Source organism: Cyprinus carpio, chromosome A7 (genome assembly GCF_018340385.1).
Source record: "Cyprinus carpio isolate SPL01 chromosome A7, ASM1834038v1, whole genome shotgun sequence".
Lineage (NCBI taxonomy): Eukaryota > Metazoa > Chordata > Actinopteri > Cypriniformes > Cyprinidae > Cyprinus > Cyprinus carpio.
Window position 1 is genome coordinate 41,625,994 of NC_056578.1, and position 13,788 is coordinate 41,639,781.

A 13,788-nucleotide genomic window follows, 5' to 3' on the forward strand; every position below is an offset into this window, starting at 1 on the left:
AAGAGCTCTCTGCGTGCTTCTGTCAGTAGTTGAGCAGGTTTTGTGCTTTTCCGCGGCAGGCGATGGTGGAGACGGTGAATAACCTGCTGCAGCCGCAGGCGAGGACGGCGTGGATGGAGCTCTCGAGCGGAGATCAGCTGCGTGCCGCCACCATGCTGCTGGACACCGTCGAGCAGGGCGCCTTCGTGCTCGCAGACAACCTGCTGAAGACCGACGTCGTGCAGGAAAACACCGAAAACATCCGTGAGTCTTTACTTTCAGTGCCTTCAGTGGATGTTGGTCATGCATTCATCTTCAGTCCAACACTTGACACTTCTGCGACATGAAATCATACATTTATCATCTCATCATCGGTTGGAGTCATTTATCGTTCATATTTTTCATTAATGACAGAAAAAACTTAATCGCTGTCATTTATACTAATCAAAAATTACAGAGAAAACAGTTGCTTGATATTTTGTCATTCATATTTCTCATGAATTGCAAAAAAAAAAAAAAAAAAAATGCATATTTGCTTGATAATTTTGTCATTTATATTTCCCATAAATTACAGTAAAAAATTTTAGATCATTTTGACGTTTATTTTTCATAAATTACAGAAAAAAATGCTTAATCATTTTGTCATTTATATTTTTCCTAAATTACAGAAAAATATATTTGCTTGATCCTTTTTTATGTATTTATTTTTCAAAAATTACAGAACAAAATCTGTATCATTATCCTTTATACTGTACGTCTCATAAATTACAGAGAATAATTGCTTGATCGTTTTTGTCATTTATATTTTCCATAAATTACATAAAAAAAAAGCTTGATTATTTTGTCATCTATATTTCTTATAGATTATGGAAAAGGATATCTGTTTAATCATTTTATTATATAATTATTTAAAAAAATAAATAAAAATAAAATAAAAAAAATCTTGATCATTGTTATTTCTACTCATAAATTACAGAAAAAAAAAAAAACATTTGCTTGATAATTTAGTCATTTATATTTCTCATAAATTACACAGAAATATTTGCTTGATCATTTTGTCATTTATATTTTCCATAAATTACAGAAAAATATATTTGCATGATCCTGTTATTATTTATTTTACTTTTCAAAAATTACAGCACAAAATCTTGATCGTTGTCATTTATGTCTTATAAATTACAGAAAAGAATTGCTTGATCATTTTTGTCATTTTTTATTAATTTTTGGTTAAAATTTTTTTTTTATTTTTTTTGTTATATTTTTATTTTTAAAATTTTGAAAAAAATATTTTTATTTTTGATTTTTACTTCTTATAAATTGCTGATTTTTTTATATTTAGTCATTTATATTTATCATACATAAAAAAAAATGTAAAAAAAAAAATCATTTTGTTGCTGTCCACCCTTATAAGAGGTTTAAATGGTTGAGCTTTGAATGCGCCATTAGCACACGCATTTGACTCCTTTATGACTGTGAATCGTGTTATTGTATTCACTGGAAGGCATAATTAAGCGTTTTTAAACGAAAGGCTGAGTGAGCATATGCTCCGAGCGATAATTTAGTGTCGTTTATGATGCGTTTCTCACCCCACAAGACATTTTGAGGACGCCCACGTTATTCTGTCCCGCCCGCATCTGTTTGTGAATATGACCGTGTGAATGTCAGCGTTCCCGAGATCAGGCTGTTGTGTGTGTGTATATTCCTCTGGGATGAAAGCGGATGCATCTCCTCTTCCTAAAGACGGGGATTTAAGGCGGACTGGCTGCCATGGAAACTCCAGAATGTAGGCCTGCCGTCTCTCTGCGGAGATGGTTGCATTTTGGGAATTAATAAAACAGAATTTATCGTGTCTGGCATATGATTTATCCTGATATTAAGGGATCCAGAGCTCGGCTCCGCGGGGAGAGGGAGTCCCTCCAACAAACTTTTTATGAGGGTTATTTTATATCATCCGTGCTGCGTGGCGATTAATCTGCGGGCTGTGACACCTTTAGCAGACCTTCAGGCCCTGTTTGATGGGGTTAGTTTGCAGCGTTATACGGTTTGTTTGGCCCGTGGGGCCGCTGAGTCCGTCACCGACACCGGCGAGACGAAAAGCAGCCTTCAGTTAAAAGAATAGATCAGCCGGAATTGAAAAGTTTACACACTCTCGTGTCATTTCAAACCCATATTATATTCTTTCTTTCGTGGAACTGCTGTTGTCCATAAATACAGTGTAGAAACAGGTTTTCACTCAGAAATTCACAAATAATTACAAAGAAACTGCAAGTTAGACATTGAATGAATACGCAAATTTTGAAGTACACAATTACACAAAATGCTATTTTATTTTAAGCCACACTTTCACTGATAATATGTTATGTTAACTTCAAAACTTTAGAAAAAAAATATATAGTGTATGGTAAAGAAATATTCATTACAATTCACTGCAGTTTCCAGCTGAAATGAACACTAGTGGAAGTAAAACAACCATTTTTATTCCTTAGCACACAGATTATGATTACAGGGGCAGATTATTGATTAATAAAGACTGATTTTCAAGCATTTCCTTGCAAAATGCTATGTTATGAGCTCAAAACACTTTTATAATAGTGCATGATCTGTATCACTTAACCAGCTCCATATATATGGCTTTTCTGATGTAGTAAACTTGCTCGGTAGCACACCCGGTACAGCACTGCATTTGAGATGCAACGTGTTAAAATATGAGTGCCATGAAACTCGAGACACAATAAAAGAGCTGAAAGACTTGTAGAAACAAGCTTAAATGACATGGTTGCTTAAATGTGTTTTTATAATGTTTTTTTTTTTGCTGTTTGTTTTTTATGTATTTTGTTTTTTTAGTACGTAATTTTCATACACAATAGAGTACTGACCTTACAGTGCCACTCACTGGACATTTCATGTCCAAACAACCAACGATGATTCACATTCATCTGTTCCGGATACAACTGAGCGTGCTTTTAGCGCCACTTACTGAACATTTCACTTTGAAACTGCAAGACGCAACATAATATATATTTTGTTTTTCAGAAATGTTGCCACAGGTGCATTTTCCCAATGGCCCTGGGTTGTATGTTTGAATGCACGCAAACATTAATGGCTTAAATGCTGGCCTTGTGCTCACACAAAGCCATCATACGGCTCCAGAAGGCTTTGACCATCATATAAGCTATAGCTTTATTCTGTTTTTTATTCATTTTGAAGCTCAACACCCCTCTGAATGTTCCTCAGATTATCTCCTTTTGTATTTCACAGAAGAATGTCAGACATACGGGTTTGCATTATCATTTTTGTGCAAACTATCCCTTTAAGGCCAACATCGCAGCATGTGGAGAATCGAGAGAAGATTAGCGGCGATGCCATCTGATGATAGTGTTCCAACATCGAGTTTTGTTTGGGGAAATAAAACCCCGTTTGTGTGTGAGGATGGATGCTCATCTTTTGCCAGCTTACCCTGAAGTGGTTGTTATCCTCTTCCTTCGGTTTAATATAATGTGCTTTAAAAAAAAAACGGCATGCCTTTGTATTTAGATTTTTCTCTGTTTGATGGAGAGTGTGTTTGTCCTTACGCTCATAATCTGGCGAGCAGGTTTTGGGCGATTAACGTGTTATTTAAACCGGCTTTTGATTTCTCTCGAGGCACAACAGCGTCTCGGCCTGCTGTTTGCAGTCTTAAGCTTTTCACAGCGACGCTGGAAAAATGAAAAAGTATTTCCTGCAAGCTATAGTCGTCTGGTTCTGCCCACCGCTCGTTATCACTCTCCTTTGTCCTGTCGGCGGCAAATACCTGCAGCGGTGGAAAGCAGGCCCCCACTGCTGGATGAGTCTCCTTTGGGATTTTTAATGCTAATTTTGGTTTGATAAGTGTTTGTGTAAATGCTGGGGGATTTTGCAGCTGACTTCATTTCAGGTTCTCTGAAAGCATGTTTATGAACGCCCCAAATCAGGCTGCAGGCCTGGCGCTGATGCAGTGAGTCAGTGCTTTCATACTTTGATTAGAGAGCTGCGCTGAATCACTGTTGAAATCTCAGACAGTGCGAGATGCTTTGATATGTAACAGCACAGCAGGAGTTTCATTCTCCGTTTGAACTTTTTTTAAACTGCAGACTCTACGCGAGTATTTGACGCAAACACTTCCACGCGAGCTCGATGTCGTGCATCGTTGCATTTTAAAATGTACGTTCTCAAAGTTGTTCTTTCGGTTCTGAGAGAGAAAAAGTACAAAAAGAAGTATAAAAGTGACCAATGTGAACAGAAAGCTACAGGGTGCTCTCGTAAGACAGGAGCAGCAGCTGTGACAGACTTCAAGTATCACCTCCACTGAAATAGCTGCAATTCAATCCTATTTACATCACATAAACCTGTTTCCAAGTAAGTTTGGCCTTAGAGATCTGTTGCCATGGGAACAACTGAGATGAGTTTAAAAGAACTAAACGATCCAGATCGAGTCAAATCATCAAATGAATCATCTGTAATCAGAACCTGAGACCTTAAGAACTGCATCAGTTTGATTAGTGCTTCAATCATTCAGATTCAATGATGAATTGAAAATCGGACATTACGACCATTTTCATGAACACCAAAAAGACATGCCAGTCAAGATTTTCAGTGAATAACGATTTAATTTCTTCGCACAAAATGCTTGTATGAACTCAGAAGATTGGAAAATAGCACACAAGTGTGATGGAGCACATATATAAAACTTTTTTTATTTTCAGGCCTTATTCACTTTCACGATACTGTCATAAATTCAAAGTAACTCGATCGAGTCCTGAGGTGTGTTATCGACACAGTCATGACTTTCATGCATTGTGTAGCTTGTTATTCAGGCCTAACTGTGTGTTTGTGTGTTTGTCTTTGTTCAGAGCTGGAGGTGGCGAGGATGAGCACAGACGGAAATCTTCCCGATCTGAAGTTTCCACAGACGGGAGGACAAGGGAACGCCATCCACCTGTCCGCCAACACCCTCAAACAGCACGGCAGAAACGGTACAGACACGACTCGGCGGCAGACACAGGGTTATGAGGCCATAAATAATGACCAAACATTCACTGAAAAAAAAAAAAAAAAATTATATGTATATTAAAAAACTGTACTAGGTTTCAACTAGTTTCCAAACCAACATTTTACTGAAAAAAAATAAAAATAAATTAATAAATAAAATTACACTTCCAAAACAACATTCTCTTTATTTAATTTAGTCTTTATTTGTTCAGTCGAAAAGTAACTCAAATTAAATTATATATATATATATATATATAGTTGCCAACATTTCTCATTTTCGTGCGGTTTACATTGAAGCACTAAGATAATTAACACTAAAAGCTAAAACTGTATAAAAACTATATATCATATATATAAGATATATATATATAAAAAACCCATACAACCATAATAAAAATGAATAAAAAAGCAAAACAAAATTAATAAAACTAAAATTAAAATGAAAAAAAAAAATACAAATAAAATCTAACTCAAAATATTAGTTTTTATATAAAATAAAAACTATAAGCGTAGATCGGTGATAATAATCTGTAAAATACAGATGGTAGACAACCAAAATGAGTAATACCGCCGCGCGTACCGCCGTGTTAAATTCATTCGCGAAACTACCGCCAGGTGGCGCAAAGGGACGGATTGCGAACTGAATGTAATTGTAAAATGAGATAAAAGGAGAAGGTAAAACAACAATACATTATGATATAACATTTACCATCTTTAAAAAACCATTAAAAAATACTACAGTGAGTTAAATTTCCAAATGTAGGATAGTCTTAGGCTACAGTCTACTCATCAAAAATTAAAAGAAGACCTTTACACAAAGGGTCTTATGCTTTTTTATTGTTATTAAACAGTCATTAAATAAGGCCTATATATATGGATAAAAAGCTAAATGTTTTTCATTTCGGTTCTTCTTGCGTTTAAAAAAAATCCTTCAGGTTCCATTTGCAGAAAGAAATGAGAACGATCCAGCATTTAGCAATAATTATGATTAATTCTGTTAGTATTCTTTTGATTTTCCAACTGCTAACCCTGTGCATTTTTGAATTATGCCTTTACTGATGTGACCAAAAATCTTTGTATTTTCTGTTTCAGCTGTTTGATCGCGCTGCGGTGCCTCTCTCGCACGATTTCATTGGAAACAGTAGCCGGCTTCACCGTGCCCATTCGGCGCGTGCAGTGGTCCACTTTGGCATATTTTTGTTAATTATGATTTTTTTATTTTTTTTCCATCGATACTGAACTGTGCGTGAACTACACAACCCTATTTTCCTAATGAATAATAGTTAAGCTTGAAATAGGCAACATCACAAATATGGAAACGTTTGGATTTCTCCCAAATGAGAGCCCAACCTTACCTTATGGTTCGCTTTATATTATTATTCATTAATTTTTTTTGTTTGTTTATAGCTAAGCCTATATTATTATATACTGCAATGTTATTTATCCATTCGAATTATATATTTGTAATTATTGTTCTGTTCTGATAAATGTGTTAAATTTAAAGGATTTGTTGTAAAGTGAAGAGAACTAAAAATATCCTGTCGGCACATTATAAAATTATTAGGCCAGCCGTTATTATTTCTGAATGTAATAAAATGCCACTTATACATGACTTATATTTTTTTTTTCCTCTCACAAACTTAATTTATTTTTTAGCCTGTTTTAAATAAATAAAGAAATAAATAAATAAATAACTAAAATAAATAAAATAACATGCAGCAAACGAAAATAGGCGATTAATCGGTTAAAATTTGTTACTGTGGGGTAATTATAATTATTATATACTTAGGAACAGAATCTGGGCCTAATCTAGGCTATCCAGTGTTTTAATTTTTTTTATTTTCATTTCATCTGAAAATGACTTTGTGCAGCACATTCACGCTCAACCTGCCTCGCCGCGTTGCTCAGGCTGTGGACTATTAAAAAATGTTTGATATAAAGGTTTTGCTGTCCCATTTTAATACAGGAATTGTTCATTTAAAAAAATCGAATTATCTTGTTAGTTCTAAATATATCTTTGTTAACACAAGTTCATTTAGGCTATTTAACATGCACCCTGTGACATTTTTTACCCTTTTTAACTTATAAACTCCCTTGAGATTTTAAAGTCAGTTTAATAGTATTGAAGTTCAAGTTTTTTTTTTTTTTTTTTTTAAAAAAGGTTTTAAATAAATGCCTTAAATTAAAATTTTCTATGAATTAATAATATGTTATCAGGTTTTAATTGCTTAAATTATTTCTATGAATTAATAATATGTTATTATGGTTTATTCTTGTATAAAATAAGTGTTTATTCTTTAAGCGAAATAAGGGAAAAAAAATAGGGGACGATCCAAATATTATTCATATTTGTTTTGCTTCACCTATTTATGTAACTACAATTATGTGTCTAAAAAAAAACAAAAAAACATAATTGTAATTAAAAGTGCCATCGGCCTGAGTAAATTTTACCATTATAGAATTGTGACTTTAAAGGTTAGTGATTTTAGGAGGTGAAAATACTGTGGAATTACAAATGTTATGGGAATTTTAAAGCATAACAACTGAAGGTCTATGAAACGCTAGCCAATAAAGCATTTTTTTAAACAATGGCACTTAAAGTTTTGAACTAAAATATTATTTCAACCGTATGGCCTGTGAATAAATAAAATGCATACTTTTTCAATGAAAGAACACTGAGAGTTTGCTTCTGGTGTTTGGATTTGTACTTCAATAATGAGCTCCAAGTTAGGAATAGCCAACACTTTTTTTTTGTTTTTTATTTCTCTCTCTCTCTCTATTTAACTCTCTATGTTAACAGCATTAACTTTACAATGAAATACATCTTCCTTCAAGTAGACTAAATGTTTTTCTGCCTTGCTAAATGTTGGGCTCATGATCAGTAAGTTGTATTCGCTCAAATTGATTTAGTAAAATCAAAACTTGCGGACTTTGAAGCTGGGTGCAGTTAGCGCGAGTCCCGAGCGCTGTGAAGCGGGAGCAGCTGATGGAGGACTCCGCTTGGTCTTAAAGCCTTCCGCAAACGCTACGTTCACAAATAACAATGATTTTCGTAAAATAATGATTAATTATCAATTGATAATTTGTTATTATTATGGTCTTGTGAAAAACAATAATATGGGCTGCGGGAAAATAATGAATAAAAAGAGTAAGGCTGCTGTGAGTGCAGGCATGTTTCAGCCCAGTAACATGACAACACAGCGTTCCTCACAGCCAACAAACAGACCGAGTTCAGTTCAGCTGGAGGGGGCTGGGGGGTAGCTCTGTATAGCTTGTGGGGGTCGAGATAAAGGTGTGAATCTCTTGTTCTTTCATATGGACAGTGTCTTATGAGGGTATCAAACTTGCAGAACAGGTTTAGATAGGACTCTCATTTTGGTTTTAGGGCAACTTTGAAGAAAGGTTTTGATCCACTTCAAATGTTGACTAATGTATAGCGCAATATAGTTTATTAGTTATTATAACTTCAGAGGAAGTTGCCTTAACTAAATAAATAAATAAATAAATAAATTCGCAAACGACATCCAGACCAGTCCAGACATCAGTATGATCCGTCTATGATGTTTTATAGGCTTTTTTAGATTTGGGAATATACATGCGTAACAGACATGACAAAAAACATTTTGGAGTTTTTGGAGACATTATTATTATTAATCATTTTTTTTTTTTTTTTTTTTTTGTAGCCTATTTACAATGCACAAACCAGAAGCAACAAGGCTATTTAATAGGTCTGCCTCCCATGTAAGATTTTTCTAGTTACTAGTCGTTCATTTGTCATTATTCAACTAATCGCAGGATTATGTTACATTTACATCTATAATCCATAATGAGCCTTAATATATTTCGCGCTCAAGCACATGCATTAAGTTTGCCCCAAAGCACAGGCAGAAGTAGCCTAATAATTGTAAAAAAGGAGACATTTTAATTATTTATTAATAAACAAATGTTTTCTTGTCGGCTGCAAGATGAAATTCACAGTGCTGACTCTCTCCACATGGACGCGCCTTTGAAGAGAAATACAACCTTCACAGATTACATAATGCTTTCGTTCTGAATCGATTCGTTTAAAAGACATTTCAAGTTTTCTGTAGATATATTTCTCATGTATGTGAGACACCACAATTTTAAGTTAATTCATTATCAGAAAAAAATCAAGTGATCTAGAGGGCGCCTCCCTGTCCTGCATGCGCATTAATAATTTTCGCACAAACACTTAAATATGAATAATTATTCACATTTTGCATATGCATTACAACGTAAATAATTTTTACATGCAATTATCCAAAATAAAACCAAATAAGATTTGTAATGAAGATAAAAAAAAATTAGAGTATATGTGGCGCGTGTGCTTTTAGTATCTCGCGCCACACAAATCTTGTACGCAGACATTTTACACACCTGCATTTAAATGCGGCTGCAATTTTATTTTTTTAACTTAAATTCTATTTAAGCAAGTAACGGCGGCTCCCTTTAAAATCACTGAAGTTGTCTATTAATGAAGCTCTTTTTTACATTATTTGCACTTTGGTGATTATAATGAGAGAACTTGAGTTTAATCGTGAGGACGTTTTATTAATCCGTCCCATTCTTTAGAGTTTCAATGATTTAGCTAAATCGTGCAGGTTTAATTTATTCGTTTCTTGTTTTATTTAGGCCTAAAATAATGGGAACGAAATTATACAGTGCCTCACGTTTTTACTAAAATAAAAGAAAATAATTTATAAAACACGCATCAATTTCTTACAGACAAATATATTTTCCCAAGAAGTTGTCTGTCAAAATAAAGGACAGGTAACGAATAACAAAAATGCATGTTGTTTTATTAAAGGAATTTTAAAATATAAATTAAAATATAGGCCTAATATATGAGAATATTGACATTTTTGCATATAAATGTAGCCTAGCTCCCTAAAATAGGCTACCACTTTTAATGCTCTGATGCAAAGCAAACCACAATTTCTTTTGAATAATATAACAATTTTTCATATTATATAAATAATACTGCACACCTATTAAATGTGTCAAATCTAAAATATGGTGTAATACTGTGTAGCTTAGAGAAAATATAAGCACAGGCTCAGGCACAGGCTTCACATTTATCCTGCTTGAATTCGTTCTAAGAAATGCACATAACTTCATAATTACCAAACTTTCATCTGTGAATATTAAATATTTTAACTATAGTGTTTTTCTTTCATTTTCCCTGACTGCAGCCGTGAAAATTTAACACATCAGCGAGGCAAAACTGACGTCTATTTGCGAAAATGTGCTTTGATGCGCTTGTTTGAAGATCTTGTGATTAAAGCGCCACTCAGCGGTCAAAAGCTGCAAATGCACTTTGCAGACGCCGCGGCGGCGGTACGAGCGGCGGTAGAAGTGACGTTTTGGATGTCTACCTACTGTAACAAAAAAAAAAAAATGAAACTTCTCTGAAACTCTTGATTTCCAGTATCTTACTTGGCAAATATAATAGAGGACTAACAATGTAGATCCTCCACACTTATTCCCATTTTATGAACTGGTTTCCTTCATCAGAAGTTTTTCTACCTGCCACCAAACGGCCCGTCAGCAGGAATCATAAAAAAAATGTTTTGTCTTCTTGTGAGTCAGTGATCCAGACGCGGTGGGGAGACGGTGGGGGGGGGGGGTTGGTTCATTTCTTCTTCAAGAAAAAAAGCAAATATAACGAGCAGAACTGTGGCTCTGTCGAAGGAGGCAGTAAAGTGCTAATGACATTTCAATAAAGCTGAATCAAATCGACTCTGCAGTTAGATTTTTTTTCTCGTTGCTCTCTCGAAACCTCTATGCCTCTCAGTAAATGCTGCTGAGAGGAACAAAGCATTATGGGTATTATGTATGCATTACGTGATCTACCGAATCCCATCTAATCAAAGCTCAAATTATTTCACTTCATTGCTCTTTTCCTCTAATATAATCTGAAACAGAGCTTCAGCTGGAGATGGTGTCTGCTTGCTCTCTGTGATGTGGTAATGAAGAGTATTTAAGTGAACTCTAAAGAAATGTGAGGATGAACCCCAGTACCCCCATCAGGTCATGTCCAGCAGCAGACTGAACAAGTTTTGCTTTGGTATTCTGTCGCTTTGGCTGTTCTCCCAAACGAGCTCCCCTCCGATCGCTCACGTGCTCTTTTCCATTAAGGGCCGATATTTGCCCACATAAATTGATTACAAGCAGCATTTTTTTTTTTTTTTTAAGTTAAGGTTTTCTAACCTTGCATGTACAGTATGCATCGTATTTTATAAATTAGACGATTAAACCCTAAAGGTGGTTACCAATCAAATGAAATTGTGATAAAAGTTTTTTGGAAATTGATACTTTTATTCAGCAAGGGTTCATTAAATTGATCAAAAGTGAACTTTCTGTTAATTAAACAATCCTCAAAAAATTCATCACAGTTTCCACAAAAATACTGGGCAGCACAATTGTTTTCAACATTGATAATAATCAGAAATGTTTCTTGAGCAGGAAATCAGCATATTAGAATAATTTCTGAAGATCATGTGACACTGAAGGCTGGAGTAATGATGCTGAAAATACAGCTTTGATCACAGAAATAAATTACATTTTAACAGATATTCAAACAGAAAACAGTTGTTTTAAAATGTAATAATATTTCACAATTTTATGATTCTTACTGTAATTTTGATCAAATTAATGCAGCCTTGGTGAGCAGAAGAGTCTTCTTTCAAAAACATTAAAAATCCTAAAGACTCCAAGGTTTTTTTTTTTTTTTTTTTTTTTTTTTTTTTAATGCAGCTCAGAGATTCCATGAATGCATCTACACTACCATTACACATTTCCAGGATAGAAATATGAAATGATACTTCTAACAGTGAAACGAGGAATTGTTTTAATGAGTGAGTCACTGAATCATTGACTCACCTGATTTGTTTAAAAATAGATTCATTCAGTAACAAAAAAACGCTGTGCCATGGTTCTGCTGTGGCTTTGTTTGGAGCTGTTTTTACTTGTGAAATAGATACAAAAACAGACAATAGTGTGTTTGAATAAAGATACTCAATATTAATGTCTCATCATTGAAGTGAATAAAATCAATATCACAGTTGCTGTCATGCTGATATTTGGGAAAAACTGTACTCTTACATGTGTGATATGTTAAAAATATTAAAAACAAACTCATACGGTGGCATATTTTTTGCTACTGTGTCTCAGATTTGGAGGAGTTTTTATTAATTTTGGTGGTATTTTTGCCCCAAGGTCATGTCTGACCTTGCTCTCCTGTATGTAAATATGATTGACCGATTTATTTAATTCCCTCAAATGTGAGGATTTTTTCAGCTTCTGTTGAGCAGCGAATACTTCTGAATGAACTGAAACAAATGATCTTTGTCATCATAATGATGCTGAATAAATTCATAATGAAACTAACAGCCGCTCTCTTTCTGTCGCTCTGTCTTTCAGGGGAAATCCGGATGGCGTTCGTCCTGTACAAGCATCTGGGTTCGTATCTGTCCACTGAAAACGCCAGCATGAAGTTCAGCAGCGAGACGTTAAACACAAACTACTCTGTCATCGTCAACTCTCCCATTATAACGGCAGCCATCAACAAAGACAGTAACAAAGTCTACCTGTCCGACCCCGTCATATTCACCGTGCGCCATATTCAGGTACGGAGCCGAGCCGGCTTGTGTTGCGTTCACTCTGGGATTTGCTGTCGGAATAAACATTCCTTGGAATAATCATTCTGGACCGTGTATATGTGTGTGTGATTGGTTGGGTAACTCGGAAGAATGGGTGATGAATGAACGGTCCCTCAGTCACAACACCAGCATTTATGCCTGAATGATTTTTCTCCAAGCATTTTATTGAAACACATCCAAAAAATTAAACACACATCATGGTTAGACAGGTTGAGAGATCTGGGGATTCGATTTGACCCACACTGAATCTACACCCGCAGAACTGGTGTACTTTTCCACAGAATCGCAGTCCTGTGTGTGTAAATGTGTTGAGAATTTAGCTAGTATAATTCCATAGATTTTCTCCCAAAAAGGCAGAAAATGATTCAAATATAAAAGGTTTAAAACTTCATAAATTCAAGCAAATCGATTGGATGCTATTGATTAATTATGTATTAAGGATGATAACTATGATAACGATATAGTTTTAAAAATCATTGCAAACTCAAAAGAAATTATTATATAAAGACTATTATTCATAGTCCACTTTAGACATTTTACTAACTATAAGGCCCTATGTTTTCTGCAATGTGGAAAATGGGGACAAATAGCAGAATCCAGGCATACAATTTTAATTTACCGTATAACGCAGAATGTCATAAAATTTGACAAATTTTGGATGAATACATTTGGGACAATTCCAACAATATCATTCCTCTGTGCCATTATCAATGCAATTGTGGTATGGATTGAAAATGAAATGGTTTGTTAAATAGAAATTTTTTTGATTAAAATATAAATTCAAAATTTTTAATTAAAGTTTTATGAATTCATCTAATTACCAGAAAAAAAATTCAATGCACAACACAGAATTTCTGGGGACATATTTTTGTTTTTATTATTTTGGAAAGTGCCCTAGTATTGTAAATAAATAAATAAAGAGAGTTTGTAAATAATAAATTTTTTTGTAATTTAATATATATATCAATATATATATATATATATATATGTAAAAAAAATATATATATATATATATATATACATTTCATAGAGCCCTAAAAATGTATTTTTGGTTAAACTTTTAATAAATGGTTGTTAAATTGTTAAAAATTTCATGTTTTTAATGAATTAGATAAGCTTT

The 13,788-nt window shown here is 34.2% G+C and overlaps 1 protein-coding gene across 1 annotated transcript in view; it reads left to right on the forward strand.

Moving 5' to 3' along the window:
- The window catches only part of LOC109049531 (adhesion G protein-coupled receptor L3-like), a 133,313-nt gene that overhangs the window by 70,872 nt on the left and 48,653 nt on the right, over positions 1–13,788 (forward strand). The window contains exons 9-11 of the mRNA XM_042761400.1: positions 60–243; positions 4,848–4,970; positions 12,430–12,635. Of these exons, the coding sequence (XP_042617334.1) occupies positions 60–243; positions 4,848–4,970; positions 12,430–12,635 (513 nt within the window). The remainder of the gene's footprint in view (positions 1–59; positions 244–4,847; positions 4,971–12,429; positions 12,636–13,788) is intronic.